Raw genomic sequence first — 24,807 nt, forward strand, 5'->3', positions numbered from 1 at the left:
TTAGTCATCATTCAAAAATAATAGTGTATATTGTAATAATAATAATATTTAAAATAGTATTATAATACTATTTTTTTTGTTACTTATTTAATTTTATATGTTTAAAAAAATGAATGAAATAAGAAATATAAGAAAAAAGCTAGAAGAGACCAACATTTTTGGCAAGTTTTCTCTTGTGCCCGTCTAACTGAAAAGTACCAAATGTTTATCATGTAAAATTATTTATTTATAAATTTTTAAGTTGTATTTTTTGCCATTATGAATTAATGTTTTACTACTAGTTTGAGGTGCATCGAAAGGCGTAAAGATTGTAAAACAGTCTAGGTAACTAAAATCTAATCTAGGAGCATATCAGATTATCAATTCAATATTTTTCTGATAAAGCATGTTAATAACTATGCTATATTGTAGAGTACAGAAAATTATCTAAACTATTAAAAAATTTATATTAGTAAATATTTTTTTAATAATCTTTTGATTAATACATTAAAAGCAAAATTTATTTGTAAAGTCAATTTAAAAGATAATGCAAAGGAATTTAATGTATCTCTTGTAATAGTTGAATACTCTCTTTAAAGATTCTTTTTGAAATAATATGATTGTGTGGGCATGAGATATTTGTATCTAGCCCTTTTCTTATAATAGCTTTACATAATTTCTATTTACTGTATAAATATATTTGTTGAAATTTATTTCTTTAACTGTATTATTGTAATATAAAACATATATGAATATAGGGCAAAATGTAAAGCAGGGGAAACTGTGTTAGTGCATGGAGCTAGTGGGTCAGTTGGTCTTGCAGCTGTTCAGATAGCTAAAAAGCTAGACCTAAAAGTAATAGGCACAGCTGGAACCGAAGATGGTTTAAAATTAGTTAAAGAATCTGGAGCTGACTATGTTCTAAACCATAAAGACAAAGACAACATTGAAAGAATATATGTGAGTTTTCATTTAATAATGCGTAAAAAATATTTTGTTTTGTTTTTAAGTTTTTGTTTTGATTTTAATTTTTAATTTAAGGAATTTATAAGTTGCTAGCAGAACTTAAGTTACTAATATTATTGAGGAAATGCACATATATCATTATTTAAGTAAACACCATACGTAAAATATATAAATATAATCATATAATATTTAATATTATTTGTTTATAGCTATTTTATTATTAATCTATTCAAATAAAATACTCTACAAATGTCTTGACAGACTGATTCATCATCACAGAGTCTAAACTACAGAAGCTAGAAACATGAAATTTGGACAAGGGGTTTCATTTAACTATAATCATATATAAATATAATCATATATAAATATAATCATATAATATTATATAATTATTGTATTATTAATATTATATGTTTATAGCCATTTTATTATTAATATATTCAAATAAAATACTATACAAATGTCCTGACAGACTGATTCATCATCACAGAGCCTAAACCACTGAAGCTAGAAACATGAAATTTGAGCAAGGGGTTTCTTTTATGATGTAGGCACCCAGTAAGGAAAGATTTTTAATATTCCATCCATAAGGAGGTGTAATAAAGGTTGAAAAGTTGTTTGAATATCCACTGATTTTGTCATTTAGTTAGGTTGTCGTAAGTCATAATTTAAGTAATGATAAGTAGTAAGTTATACTTATAGTGTTTTTTTAAGTTCATTATGTTAAGTTGTAATTTAATCAGTTTAAGTAATAATTTAATTTGTTTTATGTGCTGCCTTTAAAAATAGTTATAAGTAACCTATCTATTAAACTTCATATTTCCAAAGAAATTTTAGTAAAAATTTTACTTTCCCATATCTATTTTCTTGTTTCATTTGATATTTAATACAATATTTCCTTTTACATTAATTACTCGTTTAACTTTCTCCTGCAATTAATTTAATTTCCAGGAAATTACTCATAATAATGGAGTAAACATAATCATTGAAATGCTGGCAAATGTAAATCTTGATAAAGACCTCAATTTTCTTGCTTCTAAAGGACGAGTTGCAGTAAGTGGTTTTATTCTTACATATTTACATTTTTATATTTTGTTTACTCAAAGAGGTAAGGTTTACTTCATTATAAATTTATTTATTTTTATTGTTCCAGAATGCACAATATAAAATGTAGTTTGTTAATATGTTACAGATTTCCTATAGTGCTAGACAAAGCAAATGCATAATGCATACACTCCAACTATTCTACTATGAAATTTTTGTAGTTTCAGAAAATATTTTATCTACTGATTTGAAAGATAAATCGTTAATAGTTTAATTAATTCGAATTAAAGTGGCTTTGTCTACCATTGCATATAAATAATTTTAAAAAAGATATGATAGGTCAGACAGTCACTTAACTGTGTTCTCTGTTCCTGATAAAGTCAACTTAAAATTTCATATGTTTTAAAAATTTCTTTTATATTTCACCACCAGTGGAAATGAAACATTTCTCACTATCCCCTAACGTCAAAAAGTATGATAATGTAAAAAATTAATTTGATAAAGTATTCATATTTCAATTAACATCTAATTAATTTTTGTAAGTACAAATTTTATAACTAAAATTTTATGTTTATTTTATCAGTGAAACACTGTAATAGTTAAAGTAAAGTTATTGCTCTTATCTATGTGTAATTTAAAAATATCAAGACATATTTTTGTGTTTATTTTTGAACCTGTGCATTTTAATTCTGAAATAGGTTGATAAATGGCATCAGTAAAGTTGTCGTCGTAAAGTTGTTAGAAACCCCTATCTTGAAATAAATTCTTATAGATTTGATACAGTAAGGAGTTTTACTTACTTGAGATCAATTATTACAATTGACAACAGTACTATTACTATTGACTACTAAAATAAAAAACCGACTCTATCCGGCAAATGGTCTATGAGTTGAGAAGGTTTATTAAATCTGTTTCTTTTTAGAAAAACAAAGTTCTTAATCTACAAAACTCTTGTTCGGCCAGTCTTGACATACGCTTCAGAAACTTGGACAATTACAAAACTAGAGGAAAATTGTATCGCAATATTTGAGAGAAAGATTTTGCGGAGTATACTTGTTGTTGTGAATAACTGAAGAAGAAGATTTAACTTTGAGCTGTACGAGATTTATAAACAACCTGATATTATTAAATACATAAAAATAAATAGAATGAATTGGATGGTTCACATTATTCAAATGAGTAATGACAATACAATAAAAAAGATACTGCTTTTTAGACCCACTAAAACGAGAAAGCGGGGAAGGCGGCGGTTGAGATAGACTGACATTGGGGAGTCTGATTTTCTTGCAATTAATGAAAAGAATTGGAGATCAAAGATAAATCAGAAGTCGTTATGGAGAAATCTTCAGAGGAAGGCATTGGCTCATATTGGGCTGTCTGGCCAACTATGATGTTGATGAAAGTTGTTGTCGGCATTAGTTAGTTGACTGTAGTCAATGTACTCATTTTCTTCTTTATTTAAATTTTATCACAATATTTTTCAAATAAAAATGTGATTTCAAAATGTTAGTTATGGCATTAAGATTATTTATCTGTTACAATTCATGCATTTTATAATAATTGTAATCATGATATGTAACTAAAATTAATATTTAATTGCAATTAATGAGAAAGTATAAAAATAATAAATATTGAAATTAACTATAGTCTGAATTTTAAATAATGTATGCTTTGTTATTTTTAATATTTGCGTGAGAAATATATGTTTTCCAACTTAATTGGAGATACTTATTTTTTTATCTATAAATTACTGATTTAAAAGTTTTTCAGTATTTGAGAAAAAAAATGTATTTAAAAAGAGGTGATTTACCAGTTACTAAAAAACTATTACTAAGTTTTCTTTGTTATATTAAAATTTTAGAGTGCAAATTCAGATCACAAAATTTTAAATTCAAATGTTTTATTTTTAAAGACAATTTCCCAACAATACCAACTGAAAGTTGACCAGTTTTTATTATGGTACCAAGAGCTAAGATTGACATTAAATAAACTAAGAATCATCAATTTATTTGTGTGTTGAATTATTCTGATGTTATTTTATAAAATCAATTTGGTTTAAGTTACAATATAAATGGCCATAAAACTTATAATAATTAGTTTGAAATAGTTGGTTGTAACTTTTGTTTTTAGAAGAAAATATCAATTCTGCTGAAACCTATGAATTAAATATAGTTAGTTTTAAAACACATATTTGAAGAACTCAATAAAAAATACTTTATCCCTTTGCATATATTATTATATTTCTCTAATTTATAAGAAAAAATATATAAAAATTAAATGCTATGAAGAATATATTTATTTATAGTTATAAAGAATAAGGAACATTTTTAAAAACTAATCTTAGTGATAAGGAATCTTAATGCCCTTTGAAGAATTTTAAAATAAGAAATATTTTTTTATTTAGTTACCTATTTATTCTAGTTTGTTACCTATTTATTTATATTTTCTGATGATTTTTAAAACTTTTATTTTTAGATTGTTGGTAATCGCGGTGCCATAAAAATTGATCCAAGAAAACTAATGGGACCAGAAACAGAAATAGTTGGCGTTGCACTGTTCAGCAGCTCTGAGGTATATTTTGATATAATCTAAAATTGCATTGTTCCAGATGTAAATTGTTCTAGTTTTTTGTTTTAAGTGTTCTGGCTTTTTGTTCAAAGATTGAAAATTTGTTATAAGTTTCTATTCAATGTATAAACTGAACTAACTGACAATAATTGCTTGTGAAAATCTATTGTTTATTTATTTTTTTAATATAAATTGTTTTAAAGAATATTGAATGTGTTGAAACTCATGTGTTTTACACACCTGAGTTTGATCTTGGTAATAGACAACCTTGTTTAAGTATATCCTTTAATTTTATTTATTTAAATTTTTAGCAAAATTCTACAAAGATAAACATTTGGTGTATATTTTTGGAAATTAATATTTATTTTAATTGTACTATATGCATGTCATTATTATTATTTTTTGACACTTAAGCAATAGTTTTTGTAATTTTTTTTCTAACAAAACTTATTTTATTACTTGACTTCAAACCTAATTTTTATTAGTTAAAACAAGACAACCACAATTTGCAGAGCATAGAACTCATTAAATAATTTTTAGAAATTTTTTAATTGCTCAACTATACATGTAATTGAGCTTATTAAACAAAAAAAGCAAACAAATAATAAAGGCAAGTTTATTTAAGTATCCTCTAGAACCTTTGTTAGTTGTCATTTCAATCTCAGACCGATAAAATTGCATGCCATTAATTTCTTCTTTCTTGTATTTAGCCCATGCCTAAATTTTGGAAATCAAGAAAATAACTGAATTTAATTTCTAAATTTGAAGAAATTTTCAGTAATCTTATATCTGATATGCATTTTATTGTGTTACTTTAATTTTATAAGCAAATTAAATAATGGTGGAAATAAAATTGCAATACCACTAATTTCTTCTATCTTGTATTTAGTCCATGCCTAAATTTTGGAAATCAAGAAAATAATTTAAATTCAATTTCTAAATTTGAAGAAATTTTCAGTAATCTTATATCTGATATGCATTTCATTCATTGTGTTACTTTAATTTTATAGGCAAATTAAATAATGGTGGAAATAAAATTGCAATGCCACTAATTTCTTCTTTCTTGTATTTAGCCCATGCCTAAATTTTGGAAATCAAGAAAATAATTTAAATTCAATTTCTAAATTTGAAGAAATTTTCAGTAATCTTATATCAAATATGCATTTCATTCATTGTGTTACTTTTATTTTATAGGCAAATTAAATAATGGTGATATAAAATTGCAATACCACTAATTTCTTCTTTCTTGTATTTATCCCATGCCTAAATTTTGGAAATCAAGATAATAATTTAAATTCAATTTCTAAATTTGAAGAAATTTTCAGTAATCTTATATCTGATATGCATTTTATCATGTTGCTTTAATTTTATAAGCAAATTAAATAATGGTGGAACAGAATTAAAATTATAAATATAAATGAAGCTTTTCAGCACCTGTGCAAAAATAATATATGTTTCAATGTAAATTTGTTTCAAATATTTTTTTTTTTAAAAAAATGCATTACATACAATATAAAACACAAATTTTTTAACGGTAAAATTTCTATAAATTTTAGGAAGAATGGAATGAAACATCTCAAGCCGTTCTTGACGGGGTTAAAGAGGGTTGGGTGAAGCCTGTTATTGATAGACGTTATTCGATTGATAACGTTCAACGTGCTCATGAAGATGTAATGAGCTCTTCAGGTAAAAGAGGAAAACTAGTCCTCACCATACAAGATCCATAATTCCCTAGTCATGATTATCCAAATATTTTTGTTACAAATATTTTTATGAACTTTTGTATGGCATGTCATTAAAGTTTCCAAAGTCTTTTGTATGATGAAACAGAATTTCTGCACTATAAGAAATATTACTGTTTCTGAATTTTTTACTGTGTTGTTTTCGTCAATTCTCGGTGGCTATTTATAATTGTTAACATTATTTTACACTGTTGCTGTGATTGTATATTAAATTTTTTAATTGTTTATAGCAAATTCAATTTGAAGTTATTGACTGAATTGAGTTTGACTTGGATTAGGTGCCTCTTTTTTTTCTCCTTTCATGTTAAATAGAACTCAGCATCAACATTAGGGTACAATCTGCAGCAATCATCCTTAAGAAAGGGCTTTAATATCTTCTGTATGTAATACTCAGAATTTATTTTGGCCCCAGGTTTCACAAACCGAGGTTTGGTCACCCCATGGGCGGATATGCCCATCCAAATCATTACGCCTTTGGGATGAGGCACCGTGGTTGAGGGTGTCAAGTCTCGCCTGTTCTGCCCATGGCTAAGATATTGAACTTAAGATTTAGCATTGGTATCAGATAGATAGATGCAAGCTTCATCAGTTGTAATGAACTTTAACTATCTGTCCTTATGGAGAAGCTTGTAGAGGGGCCATGAACGTTGCCTCCTAATCTGCACCAATCTCTCAACTTCTCTGAGACAAATTTTGTACTTCTTTCATAAATATATTGTGCTATTATGTAACTTGTCAATATTATCATGTAATTTTTTGAGTTAGTGTGTCCCTAAAATCATGCAATGAGAAATTGTGATTAAAAACACAAGTATTTAATTTTAAATTTTTAGTTTTTTATTAGTTTGTATGTGAAGTTCACATTATAGGATTATTTGCAGAATTGGGTAAAATTAAAAACCCTCCAGGACTTTGCTGACACATACAAATGCTTTTGCCAAAGTTTGTAATGATCGTTTCACATAAATGTGATTAAACTATTTTGATGACACTTTCAGCGCAAGAGATGAGTAGCTGTGGATAAATAGGTAGGTTAAAGACGTAGATTTTAAAATTTGTTATTATTGTTCTATGCTGTTTAATGGCATAATCTGGGCAGCCAGTTCTGATAAAAAAAATAAACAATTACATGTCCAAAGAATATCTCTACATTGTCGAACAATGAAAATGTGCTGTACTTTTGTATAGTTCTAATTTTTAACTTTTCTCAGCTGTGTTTGTCTTTTATATTATTTTTGCTTTGTTACATTTTATTACTCAAATAACCAAAGATTTAAATCTTGCATGAATTTTGAGATATCATTTCCTATTATGCACTTTATACAATAGAAACAAACCCTCTTGCATGTTAATGCTGATTAAAGTGGCTTTATACATTTTACAAAGAAATCAGGTTTCTCCCTTAACTTTTTTTTCCCTTCAAAATTCAATCACCTCTACTGCTTTTTAATAATATACTCTAAAACAGGGATGGCTAACCGATGGCACGTGACACAATATTCTGGGCACACCACCGATCACAAAGTTCATTATAAATCATATTAACAATTAAATTGAAATTCACAAAAAATAAACAAAAAAATTTACAATTAATTCCAAAAAACAATTAATAACCATAAAAAACAAGCCAACAATAATTAACTAGCAAAAAAAAATTCAAAGTCCTGCTAAAACTAACATCTTACAACCTAATATAAGTTATTTGTCATCTAATCTGCAACAACAGAAGTCACTCTGATGTTACTTTAAGTTGAATTACGTGTATAACTGAGAGATTGCAAAATGTTTTTTTTCATAGTAAATAAAGAGTTTTGAGTTGATAGTATTTAGTATTATTATTTTCCCAATAATCACGAAGTCAAAATTATTTGACGGCACGTCTATGAACTCCGCGTCTCAATTTTTTGAAAAAATGGCACGTTGGTGCATAAAGGTTTGCCATCCCTGCTCTAAAACTTCATTTATATTAGTCATCATTCAAAAATAATAGTGTGAGTTAAGGTATGTTCTTAATTTCAAATTAAGTATGAATTCAATTTGAATAAAATTTTGAACTCTTTTATTTATTTGTTTGAAAATCTCCTAATCATTAGTTCTGTAACTGAATTTAATTAAGTTAGGCATATTTATATGATCAACCAATCATTATATTTTGAACAGAATATGAACAGTTTTTATGCATTATTTAGCAAAGCAAAGATTTTTTGCAAAGTTCATTTTAGAACTCAAAACTTTAAAAAAGATTAAATTAACAATGTGTAAGTGATGATTCTATAGATTTTGAACTTTTTATGTTTATTTATTTTGAAAATCATCTGTAAAGACTATAAAATTAAGAAAACTATTAATTTAATTAAATTGAAGTGAATGAAATTATATTCTTATGCTTTATTGAAAAATTGGTTTCCTGTGGTTTCATATTTTGAGAATATTTTTCATTTTAATTAATATATAATAAAATTAATCTAGAGTCTAAAATTTTTTTCTATTTTTTTTTAATATCTATGTACATATAAATGTGTCAATATACATCAATGATTTATGTTGAACAAAAATAATATTATATTTATAAAAATCTTATGTAATTTAATTTAAAATTTTTTTTTTCTTTTTTTTTTTGTTTACCAATGTTTTCTACTATAATTTTAAGCTTGTTTTTTATTGTATGCAACAATTAAAGGACAACAATTGATTAGATAAATCAATAACAAAATTTATTGAAAATTCTTTTCTATACAACAATATCCAAACAAAATTTAAATCAAGCAAATAAATCCAAACAATCAAATATTGATATATAAACATATAAAATGAGATTTGACTAAAATCATTTATGATGATTATTCCTTAAAATTCGTACATACATATCTTTATAATGTGTAATAGATAATATGAAAAAAGAAAAGAAAAAAAAAGGTGATGATGACATGTTCATTAATGTAACATTTATAGCTTGCATTTTAAAACAGAAATTCAATGAAAAACTGGGTGAGTTTTTTTTAGTTCAAAGTTAAATTTTTGTTATCAATTTAATAATTTAAAATTGTGAAATTAATATTTAGTATGTAAACTTTTTATGTACTTTGCAACATACAAATCTTTTTATTATTGTTATACTAAAGTAGTTAGATATTCAGATTAAATCTGTTATGTTGAAAAACTTTCATGAGGCTAACATTCAAGAACACAAGCTTTTTTGTGATATTTAAGACTTAGAAGCAAAAAGTATTTGTACATGTGTATTATTAAATTTAACATCGAACATAAAAACTTAAATGCGAACATAAAAACAAAAAAACTTTAACATGGTGTAGTTATAAAAAACTTTAAACCAGTATGTGTACATGTTTTTTAAATATTTGATAAACATATTTTTCATTTATTTTTTTACGAAATATGTATTTTTTTTAATGAATTTTATTAATCGATGTGCTTTGGAGCTAAGTTTTAAAGTCAAAATTGAAAAAGTTGAGAAACAAGTTAAGTGTAAGTGATAAATAATTACTTTTTTAACTTGCATCTGTTTATAAATATAACTAATCAGACTGAAAATATAAAGATGTATTAAGTTGTTCATGTTGTCAGTATCAATTGCTGTATTTCAAATGAAATTATTATAAGTGATTTTAGATATGAATGCTTCATGATATTTATATATGAATGCAAATTTTATTATAAATGCCTTCACCCCTTCCATTAAAATGCGAAATACCGTAGCTCCTGAAATAGATATAAGAATATTCCTATGTACAATTATATGTCATGATCTTTTTTTGTTTTTGATTAATTTGCCAGTTCGTTGTGAAAAACCCATGATGAATGTCATGATATTATGGTCATAATTATCTTATCCAGTAGCATTATTATGTTTCATAATTCTAACTATCTTAAGTTGTGATGTGTATATATGTGTGTATATGTAATGTTTTGTATATTGTGCCATTTAAAAATAATTGTATAAATTTAAATTTGCCAGTTAATTCTTGTGAAAAACCCATGATATAATTTTTTTTTTGCCAAGCACTCTTTTTATATTCCATTACTTTTTAACAAACTATTTTAACGTGTATCAAGTGTTGGTGCATATATATATGTGTTTGTGTATAAGTAATGTTTTTTTATTTTGCGCCATTTAAACATTATGTATAAATTAAAATAAATGTGAGGTGGTAAAATTACCGCTTTTCTATCATTTTTAATGCTAACTGAAACTATCCTTGAAAATGGTGTGTTCTCTAGGATTTACTTTTTTTGCCTAAAACTATATAACATTTTGTAAATAAAAGTTTTTATCTTTATTTTATTTACAATATTAAGTTTTTTAAATTTTAATAAAGAATTTACGCTTTATTTTATGTATGTTTTGCTAATATTTTGAAGTTATGCATTTTAATCAATCTGCTGAGTAATTTCTGCTTGGGTCATTTTTATCTGAAATCATGAGTTTTATTTTATAAATAATTGAGATTATCAAAGTATAATTTTTCAAAATTAAAATATAAATTTCTTACGAAATTTTTCAATAAAAATTCTTATTGTTTATTCCGAAAGACAAAGTTGAAACGTTTTAGATTATGATCTGATCATAAATTTTTATTTTTCAGAAAACATTTGTTATTATTTTAATTGATTCAAAATATGAAATTTTGATATTTTAAATAAGTTATTTAAAAAAAACTGTCTTTATAAATAATTTAAATGACTATATTTGAAACCTTATATAATTAAATTTCAATCTCTTTAGCACTAAGAAGAACGTTAGTAAAAGTTAAATAAATAAAAAACATAATATTGACTTGATTAAAGGCCGAAGATGGGCATTATCATATTATTTTTCATTTTATGTCAAATTTATTTTGAATTTATAATAAAAATTTGACCTTCATTATGAAAAATAAAAAATTTTAAAAAAATTATGAAGATCATAAAGAAAAAAAATCTGTTTAAAAAAGTTTTTAATTGCTTGTTTGATTATAAACAAGATTTAAAAAAAAAAGTAAAACCTGGTTGTCCAAGTGATATCCTTGCATCATATTTAAGTTAAGAACCTTAAAATCCAAATGAAAAGGAGTATTTCAAACCACCATAAAACTCATCAACAATACAAATTTTATAATGAAACAATGAGTTACGTCACATTGAGCATTGCAAAATATATTAACACTTCTTTTGGAATAATTAATTATTCCAATAAAAACCTATGAACAATGTTCCAATGCAAGGAATTAAGTGGCATCTCAGATGGCGCTTTGGTGCAACACACCCATGAAAATGTCTTGTACTTTTTCGAGTGTTGCCTCTGGACAAGAAGTTGTTAACGATGCAATGAAAACAGAGCTGAAAGGACGGCGATGCAGGTTGCCAAGAGCACAAAAGAAATGCTGCTGTGACTGCTAGAGTTGCATTCAGAGTCATAGACTCTGAGGCAAGTATCTGCGGTGAGGAGGTGTCTGTAGCCTTGCAGTTGGGAATCTACAACACGGCTGCGTTCTGTCTGGCAGTATCGTCTAGTTGCATCAAACAAGCAGTTGCGGTACTCTCGGACAGAACTAGAAGAAGAAATTTATAAACTTATTTACAAAATGTACCCCCTTTTTTTTTAATGAGATTATAGTAAAAGTTTGTTATGACGATAATTCGTAATAGTAGACGTTATAGCGAGTATGTTATTATAAGCAAATTATTTCATATTAAGGTAGGAGTAAAAAAGGCTGAAGTGCAAATTACAGTTTTGACATCATTCATAACGTTGACTGATTTTGATTTCAACTCAAAACCAAATAAACATGGTAGACATTGAGTCAACAAAAGACGCATTCTTTTCAAGTGTTCTAAAAACAGGGAAAGATTATTATAGTTATTTTTTTGGATAAAGAAGAATATTATTTGAACGTGGTAATGAGTGGTCAAGAAGGAAATGATATTAATTTTCTATATAGACAGCAGATATAAATTAATTCCCATCACCCATTTTGCTTGTTTCCACATTAAGTTACATAATCGATGAGCAGAAGAAAATGTATCTTCATGGCAGAAGGTTAATAATTTTTAAGTCTTAATACATTTCGTATCTTTTTTAAGATTTTGATGGTGTAATTTAGAAAATTGTTATAATAGCAAACATTCTGTAATGTGCCATACTTGTTACGTCAAGCTTTTTCTGTGTTTCGAATTAATACGCTTGTTTTCAGCTTTCCCATCTGGTGAGTGTCAAGAATTTCCTAACATTCCATACTTTCTCGTTTAAGTATAAAAAATAATAATGTTTTGTTATTATAATCAAACAATTGTATAAGGTACGGCATGATACGGTATTTTCATTAGCACCATCTGTCAGACAACATCAGAACAAATTTTTTATTATGGATGTTTTTTTTTGTGGACAGTTTTAAGGATTTCAATAGATTTAAATATTGTTTAACTTTTTTAAGACATCCGGTAAATCAGTCGTAATAACCTGATGCTTATTTTGGGAGAAATTATTGAGTTCCAATGCCCACCTGTGTTAACATTGCATCGATTAAAGCATTTACAGGGCAGATTTGTTGGCCACTCTTTCAGGAGCACCATATTAGGTGGGCCAACGTTGCTCCCACAGTAAGGACAGATAGTACAGAGAACATCAATGCCTTGCCCGGGATTCAAACCCAGAACCTTTCTGATGCAAGGCCAGTTCCCTGACCTCTATACAGTCCGGTCAACAATTTGTGTACAATGTAATTAAAATTATAAAAGCCATTCATAGTGCGGCAAAAACCCTAACATGTGGGTTTTTTAATGTATAACTTTATTAAAAATAAATAAATAAACGAAATATAGCAAATAATAAGAAGAGTAGACTTTTACTAATAAATAAAATTACTTTCAAAGGGCCGCTTTTTCCTCTGATGCAGAGGCGCAAAAATTTATTGAAATTTTCATTCTATCCTTAAGACTTATATAGGTTATAGGAACCATGAAGCAAAACAATGCAGGTCACCGGACACCGACAATTTCGCTATTAATGATAAGGAAACTTATCATCCGTGAAAATATTGTTATAATTATTAATGACTATAATTATCGAATACGATGTTATTATACATAACGATAATTATTGTGTGCGATAATATTCTGCACGTTGTTAAATTTAACCTGGGTAGCGAAAGTATTGGCTAATGAAAGAATAATAAAAATTAGTTAAACCAAAACAATTATGTGATATATTGTTAAGTAATGATCTTTTTCAACACTGCATCATGACATTAAAATTCGGCACCTGTCGGCTTTAGGCACCAATATTCGTGCTAAAGACAACTCGAAAAAGCAGTCGCTAACACAAGGAGTCCCTCTCAAAACATTTGACCAGATTCCATAACTTCCTTAGGCGTTATTCATTTGCTCCGTTCAATCACTTAAGACTTAAATTGGTAAATTTTCTTCAAAACATAAATTTATTTGATCACAAGACAATCTAAATTATTAGATTTTATATTTACGATGGAAATAATCATACTGAAGAAAAATATTCCAAGCACCAGAGGTTAAGAATAAAAATTTTAGAACATGCTGATTGATTTCATTGTATGTGGGTCATTTTTAAAGTAGGAACCGATTGCGCATCCTGTCAAAAGACGTCAGTTCAAGGGCGGCAACTCTTGTCAAATCTCTCACTACACCACCATTTCGTTTCACGTCTTTGCCGGTATTGGTTGTCACCATGTCAATCATTAATCCTACCGATTGTGAAGTGAGTTTAATTTTTAAATGTAAAAAAAAAAGTTCTGAAAGCTGAGATTCAGCGATAGCTTGCTAAAGATTATAGTGAAAGTGTAATGAATGAGAGTAAATGGTGAAGGCTTTTTAATGAAGGAAGAACAAATCTTCACGACGAAGAACGAACTGGTAGACCTAGTGTCAGGAACGAGAAGTAGTGGATCATCTACCATACAGCCCTGACTTAGCACCATCAGTTTTTCACCTGTTTCCAAAACTTAAGAAATTTTTTGGTGGAAAATGTTGAAAGAAACTGTTACTAACTGCACGGTCAGGTGGCAGAGCTCTTTGATGAAGGGATTTAAAAACTGGTGTCACGACTTTATAAATGTTTCAATGTTAATGGTGACTATTATGAAAAGTGAATAAATGTTCATATTTTAGTTTGTGATACAATTTACGTTCAGATATAAAGTTTCTCTTGCAACATAACAAAACGGTTTTTACTTAAAAAGTGACCCTCGTATGTTACTGCCCTAATTCATTTCTACAAAGTCTAATGAAATGTAACTTACCAACAACTTATCCTGTTTTTGGTGTCATAATCGGTTTCGTAATCCTTTTCTCGCCTTCTACTATCAAAATTCTTCTTGCACTGATCTACACTAGCTTGAGCTCTTGCCAAACACATGGCATCTAGGAGGAAAAAAATTTTTTAGATATTTTAAAATGATCCAAACTTTTTTATATTCTGAAAATATGATGTTTTTTTACGACTTAAAATGAATGAAATAGAATTGCACTCATTAAAATAAAAAATATTTAAGATTTTAATTTAGAAGCTGGCACATACTAGGTAGTATGAAAAAAATGGTCCATTAGTGAGGGATTTATTGTATGGAGAATAGTGGCATTTGATTTATTATATTATTTAAAGAATGTAAAATTAAGTTGAGAATATTTTTTTCCACAACAGAAATTTACTAATTCGATCAATCAAAGCCTGGGGATTAAGAATATGAACCAATTTGAAATAATGGAACATATGAAACTGAACTAAGTAAACGTTTTGTTTGTTATGATTCTTACTACTTTTATTTTACGGAAAGGTAATTTCAGAGTAAAATATTTATTACATTAAAATAGATATGAATATTTTTTTATTTTTACCATAAAGTATGGAAATAAAATAATTGAGTTACCAGTGTTTGTTTTATTAAATGTAATATACCGTCGCGTGCACCCTCAGTAGGTAAACCAGTGCCGTTCATACGTTCATTTGCATGTTTATTTCTATAAATATTTTCTGCTGTAATAGTAATAATGTGTCCCAGCAGTGTTGTTAGGATTAGGTGTGCATTAACTTGTGACGAAGTTTAGGTACCCTTTTAATTCGAATATTGAAGACAAAATTTATATACCCCCAGGGCCAACAACACTGCAGGACTCACATTACTGTTACTGTGGTAGATATTTATAGAAGCAAACATGCTACTAAACTCATGGACGGTAATGGCTTATCGTATGGAAGTGTGTCGCGGGACGAAAGGGGCACACAATTAACATTTGTAGTATATACACACATTGACAAAAAAAATTAGCGCACCAAGAAGAAGTCGTCAAACTGAAACGAAATTTTACATACGTAATGACTACTTTGATGTAAGTAAATGATTAGAAAATCAAAGAAAAACGATAATCTTTGATTTTCTAATCATTTACTTATATCAAAGTAGTCATTACATATGTAAAATTTCGTTTCATTTTAACGACTACTTCTTGGTGCGCTAATTTTTTTGTCAATGTGTGTATTTTGCGGATTTGAGAACTCCTCCAAACTAACGGTCTGGGTCTGGAGGAATTCTCCTGACAGCCGCACTATACCAGAAACTCGGTGCGTGTATGTATCTTTTCATGTATCACACGTCTTTGTACTTTGTATATTTTTAAACAAATAGTCCTTTGAGAATCGATGAATCTTTTTAGCTAATACTGTCTTATTAAATCAACCAAGTTTCAACCAACCTTCAATGAAGCTTAAGGAATTAACTTTCATTTGCAATTTTTATTAAATATACTTGCCTTCGTCTTCCAGATGCACTGGACTGCTATCATAAGGCTGGCGATCATAGGGATTATTATTGTCATATCTGTCGTATTCATTGCGTCTGTCAAAAGTTCCCCACGAATTTCTTCCACCCTCAGCTCCACATTGCCAAGACATTTCTTGAGCTTTGTCTGCCAGGTACGCACCTTGAAATAATTCATCTTCTCTGGTGCAGCGTCTGTCCAATTCCGTTATCATACATTCCTTAAAGCTGATGTACGATCTGCAATTAAAAATATGAAATTCATCAACTTATTGATTAATTTTGAGACGTTAAACATTAAAATGTAAAAAATTATCATCGTCATCAGAATTTATTTGGGTGCCTGCGGCCATTTACGCCACTTTTTCCATCAATCTTGAAGTTTTAACTTTAAGGTGATACTTTCTGGTAACTGGGAGGCATATTAGAGTGAAAATAAAATTACGCCACTTTTTCCATCCATCTTGAAGTTTTAACTTTAAGGTGATACTTTCTGGTAACAGGGAGGCATATTAGAGTGAAAAGAAAATTAAAATTACTCCACTTTTTCCATCCATCTTGAAGTTTTAACTTTAAGGTGATACTTTCTGGTAACTGGGAGGCATATTAGAGTGAAAATAAAATTAAAATTACGCCACTTTTTCCATCCATCTGGAAGTTTTAACATTAAGGTGATACTTTCTGGTAACAGGGAGGCATATTAGAGTGAAAAGAAAATTAAAATTACTCCACTTTTTCCATCCATCTTGAAGTTTTAACTTTAAGGTGATACTTTCTGGTTACTGGGAGGCATATTAGAGTGAAAATAAAATTAAATATTTCGTAATTAAACATTTTACAATGTGTTTTAAAATCTTATGTTATAAAATAAAATGTTTTGTTTAAACAAATTTCTTTTTTTTTCCATGAAATAAGGCTATGGAAAGAGTAAGTAGAATGATAAAAACAATATACCTGCAGGAATCGTAGTTAGATCCACCTCTTGTGTTGGTGAGAAGGTCCTCACATCTTTTCATATCAGTGCTCTTGTAGCAACTGTTTTCAGTATACCCTTTAATTTAAAAAATTAATAAATAAATAAAAACTAAGACTAAAACTTTATCTCATTAGTTTAACGACATTACTGATTTACATTTGAGTTATATACTTTTAAATTACGAAACGTATTACCATACGAAAGGTTGTGGTTTTTTATTTTATATTTATACGTATATAAAATATGTTTTAACTGTCATTCACTGCATATGAAAGCTGATAGAAACATTTTTACTGAGTTACCAAAAATTGCATACTACTTCAGCTTGTTTGAAAATTAGTCTTAAAAATAGTGCTCTAAAAGAATTCACAGCTAGAAATTTAAAAAGTTATAACCTATTTTAGACAGAAAAGCATTGGTCTTTAGAGCAAAAATAATAGTTTTAAAGAGCCCTTTCTCTTCGATGATTACATATTTTATTTTATTTTATAACCGTCGTTGAACTGTCAACCCAGTGTTTTGGGTTTACGACTACTTATGTTCAAATCCTTAGCCTTGTAATTTTGAACGCAATCCAGATGACTAGGAAACTCATGGCTCAAGTATTGGGAGAAATTTGCCTTCGTTAAGAACTTTGTCATGGTATTAATCAGCATTTGCGTTACACTTAGAGGAAAATCTCCTACGGGTAACCTGGTGGCAAGGGGACTTTTACCCATGATCCGTCTACTACTGAGGATGTTTTTACATCAGCACTGTGGTTGGTACAAGCTGGATGCGGAATTCATATCGACCAGCCATCGTTGGGATTCGAACCCGGTTCATTGGAATGTAAACGCTCTATCTGAGCCTTCACGGCTCGATAATTACATATTATTTAAATCCTAAGGATCTTTTTATAAAAGATAAAGCTTTAAAGAGTTTTACATTAATTAGAGTGACATAGCTTATAATGCTAAGCTCTAAATAAGGATATTTTTATAAATTATTCCGATTTTGAGAGCATGTTATACCTGTGCGACAGATAACTTCTTAATTTTTTTTTTTAAAAAACTTCATTCTCAACCATAGAAAATGTTTTTATTGATTATGTAATAGAATAAATTCACAGATTTGAAATACAATTGTAATCATTAAGCAAAAAAAAAAAAAAATTTCCAAAAAATATGCAAAAATTAAAAAAATTTTTTTACAAAATAGTGAAATTTTAATTTTTTTCTTCTTTTTATAAAATTTGTAAGAATTGAATAATATTATTTTTTTTTATAAAAATAAACTGCTGATATCCGAGTAAATGTACACGCATTACCCTACCATGGCAAGTATCTAGCTCCGTTTCTCAGCGATCAATTTTTTAACATCCGTGGTAGAAATGCCAAGTAATTTAAACCATGCAGATAACATGGACGACGCCTGAGCTGGTACCTCCTCTTCGGACTTTTATTATATATANTATATATATATATATCAGTATTAACCGGTTCCGAATTATTTTAACTTCCTGATTCGAATTGTTTAAAAAAAAAATAAACAGAAACATTTTTTCAATTGCAAATAATTTTTTTCTCATTTAACGGTTTTCTTTTTATTCTGTTTCATTGCTTTTTTTAAAAAATTCTGATCTAAGTTTCATTTGAAACCAAGAACTTTCCAATTGGTCAGTAATAGGGACGTATATTCCTGATGATTTAGTAGCCACCAATGATATGTTTAGGCTCGCTTGAAATAGTAATATTAGAAAGGGTTGTGTCTCTTCATTTATAAAATATGAGGGGGCTCCAGCCCCCTCCCCTCCGGTCCTCGCTGCCCCTGTAGATGCCGGTTGTTTTATAGTCTGTCACGAAACGAACTCTCCATAAACGGATCGAACGATGTCTTTACCGACTGTACCACTAGAACGCTTCATCTGAACGTAGATGATAAACTTTAAAAAATTATTTTGTTTCTACTGTCTTTTTTTAAAAAAAAAAATTAAAAAAAAAACTTAAGGTGCTATAACCTCTTTATGGCTTACAGTGAAGCAGAATTATATTTCTAAATATGAGGAACTATCATCAACTCAAAATTAACTTAATTAAAATTAACTTAAATCAACTTAATGATTAAGTTTAAAATCCCCTTACTTCCATAATTGTCACAGTTTCTTGAAATGAAATCTCTGGATTTTCGGAAAATCTCGTTGTCTCTGTCCCGCTCTTCTCTTGAGACGCAGGAGGATGTCTGCCATAACAGACAATTAAAATCATCCCGAAGTCGTCTATAAAATAAAACATTATATTAAATGCAACAAATAAAATTAAATATTTTGAAAATATTCTTTTTGAAAGATCCCCATAAAATACCTCCTTCTCCTATACGACCATAAAACAAATTCAAGCAACTCGATGTGGCTGGAATAGCCTGATTGGCGGGGCACTGGACTCTCGTTCGCGAAAACGGGAGTACGAATCCAGCCGGCCGAAGAATTCCCATGTAGTAAATGGTGACTGGTGCGCGTTAAATCTGCCAGGTCACAATGCTCTCCACGTCCCCATAACAAATTAAACCTCTGGGAGTACTGGATTGCAAATTGATCGTTCTCTAATTCAAGTCAAAATTACGATCTGTGGATGAATGTATGGAATGGGTCCTCCCTATGAAACGGGTAAGGCGTATGGGCGCGACCAAAGTTGAATTCCTGGCGGATAGCGCTACTAGAAAACAAAAACAATCGCACCCCTTACTTCAATGGCCTACGACTACAATAACAACAAACTACTCGATGAATCAAATGGCACGTTCTAATTCAAACTGGGCGTTATTAAAAAACAGCCGACTGTTTATTGCCTCTCAATTTTGCTGTAATATTTTTAAAAAATTACACTAACTTGTAAATGATCATTGTCTGCATCTGAGGACAGTTTTTTTCCCACAAAAAAATAATAAAACATGGCACTACAATTATTTTATTAAAAGTTTTTAGCCTAAAGAGGGGGAAATATCTACATATCCATCAAGATATGCACCGAAGAGCCATTACATTATGACCACCCTCATCTATAACAATGGGTTCGCCCAGGTTTTCATGGTTTCTCGCCCAGGAACAATTTTTTCATGGGGCACATTAGGACCCATAATCCTCATAGAACAATCCCTGACGTCTGTAAGCTACTTGAACATAGTTGCAGACTAGGTTCACCCATTCATGGCAACAGTTTTTCCTGCGGGGAATGGAGTTTACCAACAGGATAATGCACCATGTCATAAGGGTCGAATCGTCGAGGAACATTCCAGTAACTTTCAAGTCATGTCTTGGCCCCCAAATTCACCTGACCTTAATCCAATAGAGCATTTGTGGTCCTACTTAGAAAACCAAATTCGTGCTGACACGCTACCCCCTCGCAATGTGAGGGAATTGCAGGACCAGTTGGTGAGCGCTTGGTACCAGATACCTCAGACTACCTATCAGCACCTTTAGGAATCAATGACACGGTGGGTGCTAGCAGTTTTGAGGGCTAAAGGTGGTCCTATATGTTATTAGCAGGGTGATCATAATGTAATGGCTCTTCGGTGTATTTCTGGTTATCAGACGTCATCAAATTTCTTTGATTGTCCTTAAAAAACTGTCAACAAATTTTAACATGTGTCCTTAAATGTCCTAGAATTTTTCTGAAAAGATCTTTTTTAATACACTGGTTATCATAAATTAAGGAAAAATCACAAAAATAGCGATAACTCTTTCAAAAGTAAGCCAAACCGTGCAAAATTTGNTTTTCCTTAATTTATGATAACCAGTGTATAAAATAAAATATCAACCAAAAAAAAAATAAGAATTGCGCATATTGTTTTAAACGAAATAGTTTTCTCTTATAGAGAACTAGGGGTCTAAGTCCCCTGATCGCTGACGCTAACCAACCCCGTAATTAACCAACCCCAAAATCAAAAACATAATATTAACAGTTACAGTTAATTACCATTAAATTAGGGATACAAAAATATTTATAAGAAAACAATACCTTTATGACTTGTATTAATTTTATGCTAATGAAAGTCAAACCAATATGAAAATTAATGTGGTAAAACTGGATTCTCTCATGTGGTTTTCCAACCAATCTAATATTCCAACCAATAGAAATATATCGACACAAATGGAAAACTGTGGCACCATCATAAGATTTTTATATATAGTTAGAAAATATCAGCAAAAATAATAATAATGATGATGTTTGGAAATGCGCATATTTTTTTTAAAAAAAAATAGTTTTTTCTTTTCTCTTATAGAGAATGCAAACAAGAGAGTACCATGTTAAATTTAACAGATGAAAACACCATACTCGTCTTCAAATAATTTCATCAAAAAATAAACAAATTTAAACAATCATATGTGCTTGTTCATTCTAAATGAGTTTAAATTCGGATTATCATATGATATTTCAAAACTGCTCAGTAATAAAATGAAGTTTCATGAAAATGTTATCAATTTTAAAAAAAAATCTTTCTTGCACACATAAATTAATATTTTCCATAAATATATGAGTGTCCTCAAATCATAAATTTTTCGAGTCCTCAAATCATGGTTTATTAATCTAGTCACTTTAGATACAGTAGTTATTTTAAATTTTCAAATTTGAATCTTCGATCACATAATTGTTTTTTTTTTAAACATATATTTACAACATTCGTATTCAGCTAAACAACAGCCAAACGGGTAATTTACCTGCATTTCTGAGAGTCCTGATATCCGGCTGCTCTGTTGTCAACAGCTCTGGCCAGCGAGTCTCTGCACTGCTGAAGGCGGCTTCTGTCACATCTTTCATTTCTGCAGCAGGTGATGTCTGAGCTCCCTGAATAACCTTATAGTTTAAAACACACATGTAAGCCGAACATAGCCATCACCTTTGAAGGAACCCCAACACACAAGAACTTTCACCTTATATAACCCCCAAACACAATCATACACAGTAAAAATATGTTACCTTAGAAACCAAAAAAAGAAACATATTGTTTTCCAAAAATTAAGCATACGACGCTTCGGCTTAAATAGCCATGTTTAAAAATAATACCATCATAACATTATATAAAATAACTATTAATAAGAGAAAACTGATGATACTGGATTCAGCTAATGATAATGATTGATGAAACGCAATTAATTTTAATCAGGAGCTTATCGAATGAATATCTCAAAAGAGATATTCATTCGACAAACTGATTAAAATTAATGACTTTTTAGAAGTTGCATTTAAATGAAATAATCAGAGTCAGCTCTTTCTTTTTTAATGCAGAAGAAGAAGCTATTACTAGAGGGAAAATGCTTAAATCGTAAAACCTTTGATTTCTAAAAAAGTATTGTGGGCAGAATGTCCTAGTGGATAAATTATTAAGCTTTTTTCCCTTGGAGATGCAGGCCTAAGAATCAAGTCGATGTGTACGCGTGTTAAGTTTTTTTTAAGTTCATTAGTTTTACAAGTTTTCAATGTTATTTTCGAACATCCTGAGTAAGGGCAGGGCTGCCAAATGTACTCTGGTGGTAGATAAGCTTATGTTTTAATGTATTATTTTTAATTCATTTAATCTTATTTTCCATACCACTACCTATAAATAATGTAAAAGTTCATATGCAACGCCACATTGTTCCAGATTTTTCGTGGTGAAATTTCTAAAATGGGGGCAAAATTATCCCCCCCCCCCCATTTAACACTTTCTAAGGACGTGGAAAGTATACCTACCACCAATTTTTTAAGTCCAGGTTTAATTTTTCTACCACTTTTAATTTAGGTTTCCGTTTGTTATTAACTTCATTCAGCTTTCTTGAAGTGTGTTTGAATAAAATTGGCAACCATTTTTTAGCATAAGAAAACGTATAAAAGTTACAATATGCATAATTCCTTCTGAAGTTTGTAGCATTTATAAAATTTATTTTATAAATAAAGAAAAATAAAAGTCAATAAGTTCCTAATAGGTCTAAGTAAATTTGCTTACCACCAAAAAAATAGCATTAAAATTTAAATTAATTTTATACAAGCTAAATGAATTTTTCTTTTCTCATATCAATTACTATTCTGATTTGAATTTCAATTCCAAAAATTCTTTAATTTTCCTTTGCTAGAAATAAATGGCCCACTAAAGGGTTAATAGAAATCGCAAGATCATAAATTTGGAAATAACAGTAATTAGACCAGCAAATAAGAAACAACAACGTACTGGGCATTACGGTGGTTTTATAAAGGTCGTGACTAAGCTTACACGGCTACGCAAATTTTATAAATGATTTTATTTTTACATTTAAAATTGTAGAAAAACTTGGATGCTCCTTTTAAATTCTTTTAAGAATTTAAATTCTTTATAACAGCGTTCCCAATTCTTTTCGACTATGGAAGCATAAATGATAGTTCTCCTATTAGCGGAATCTCGAGACTTAGAAGAAATTTCATTAGCAATTGTGAAAAATATTGATAAAGTAATGACCATTATTTATTTTGAAAATATTTATTGCAATAATTTTTTTTAAAGTTTTTTTTATTTAATATTTAATGAATAAATGTAGAATGAAATTTTCTCCTCGTGAAGTTTTAACTATACTGGTCTTTAAATTAGATTTTATGTCAGGCAACTGAATTTACAGGCCTCAGGTAGCATCTTTCGTAATTTGATTTTGTTGTATGCATAACCCGTAACTAAATGAGCTGAAATAAAAAGGGAAAAGAGAGACGAAAATAAACGCTGAGAATAGTTATCAGGTGAAAATGAAATTTTTAAAGGAAAATTGATTTGGATATAAATTTTATTATTGAGTTTCGTTACTAGTAACGTTGTTCTAACTTTCGGAACCCATTTTGGGAACCGCTGTTTGTATTTATAAATAACATATATAATAACCATATATAATAATAATATAATAATAACCATAGATAAATAACATATATAATAACCATATATAAATAAAATAAACATATTTGAAAAATTTACGATAATCATCTAGTAGTACGAAATAGCTTTGGCTTAAGTATATTCTTTAAGGACAATATTTCTTTCTAAAATTGTAATTGAATTGTCATCCTCTAGTTATGAGTGAAGTAATTTTTTTTTTTAAATTTTTTTTTTACATTTTTCAGTAAAAACTGATTAAAAAATGTCATTATAAATTTGAACCAAACTATTAAATGTTTCTTATGATTCAAACATTCTTTCTACTACACAGTAGGCCAGCATCCAAGGTTTCGTGGCCAAAATTAGTATTTCGACAAAATTTGTTTCAAAATTTGGGTTTTTTTTTAGGGGTTTTTATGTGCAGGTAAATTGAATACATAGTTGAAATTTTGAAATACACTAAAAATATCCACACAAAAAAATGGAGGCTGAAATATGGCGAGCAAAAGTTAAAAAAAATAATATAGTACGCTTAAATAATTAAATATAGCAATGAAAATATAATAATTTTGGTAATTTTATATTAAAAATGAAAAGTAATATTACAAAATAACGCGAAAACAACATAATTTTTGTTTTTCGCTATATTTAGTCCACTTTTGCAATACGGGCAAAATGACGGCAAAGAAGACAACAAAAAAAATTTAGCTAATTACGTCGTAGAACTTTTTGTAACTAAGTTTCGAAAGTCATTCAAACATTGTAAAATGTCAAATGATAAGATATGAACTATAAGTTTGTCAAGTGTATTAACTAATCCAACAAATTGAAAAATTGTACTATAATTTCAGACTAATTACTCTGATAAAAATGAAACAGTAAGGTGAAATTTCTATAT

The 24,807-nt window shown here is 28.7% G+C and overlaps 2 protein-coding genes across 2 annotated transcripts in view; one reads left to right on the plus strand and one right to left on the minus strand.

Moving 5' to 3' along the window:
* LOC107449389 (quinone oxidoreductase) overlaps positions 1–7,500 on the plus strand; it is a 12,372-nt gene extending 4,872 nt beyond the window's left edge. Inside the window, exons 4-7 of the mRNA XM_016064899.3 lie at positions 738–939; positions 1,897–1,998; positions 4,465–4,560; positions 6,114–7,500. Coding sequence (XP_015920385.1) covers positions 738–939; positions 1,897–1,998; positions 4,465–4,560; positions 6,114–6,284 — 571 coding nt within the window. The 3' untranslated portion in view covers positions 6,285–7,500. The remainder of the gene's footprint in view (positions 1–737; positions 940–1,896; positions 1,999–4,464; positions 4,561–6,113) is intronic.
* A 1,491-nt stretch (positions 7,501–8,991) lies between these two features.
* Positions 8,992–24,807, minus strand: part of LOC107449388 (uncharacterized) — a 72,300-nt gene continuing 56,484 nt past the window's right edge. The window contains exons 7-12 of the mRNA XM_071178817.1: positions 21,757–21,892; positions 19,184–19,317; positions 17,039–17,135; positions 16,077–16,324; positions 14,570–14,690; positions 8,992–11,848 (exon numbers count right to left, since the gene is read on the minus strand). Coding sequence (XP_071034918.1) covers positions 11,614–11,848; positions 14,570–14,690; positions 16,077–16,324; positions 17,039–17,135; positions 19,184–19,317; positions 21,757–21,892 — 971 coding nt within the window. The 3' untranslated portion in view covers positions 8,992–11,613. The remainder of the gene's footprint in view (positions 11,849–14,569; positions 14,691–16,076; positions 16,325–17,038; positions 17,136–19,183; positions 19,318–21,756; positions 21,893–24,807) is intronic.

This window comes from Parasteatoda tepidariorum, chromosome 1 (assembly GCF_043381705.1).
Source record: "Parasteatoda tepidariorum isolate YZ-2023 chromosome 1, CAS_Ptep_4.0, whole genome shotgun sequence".
Classification (NCBI taxonomy): domain Eukaryota; kingdom Metazoa; phylum Arthropoda; class Arachnida; order Araneae; family Theridiidae; genus Parasteatoda; species Parasteatoda tepidariorum.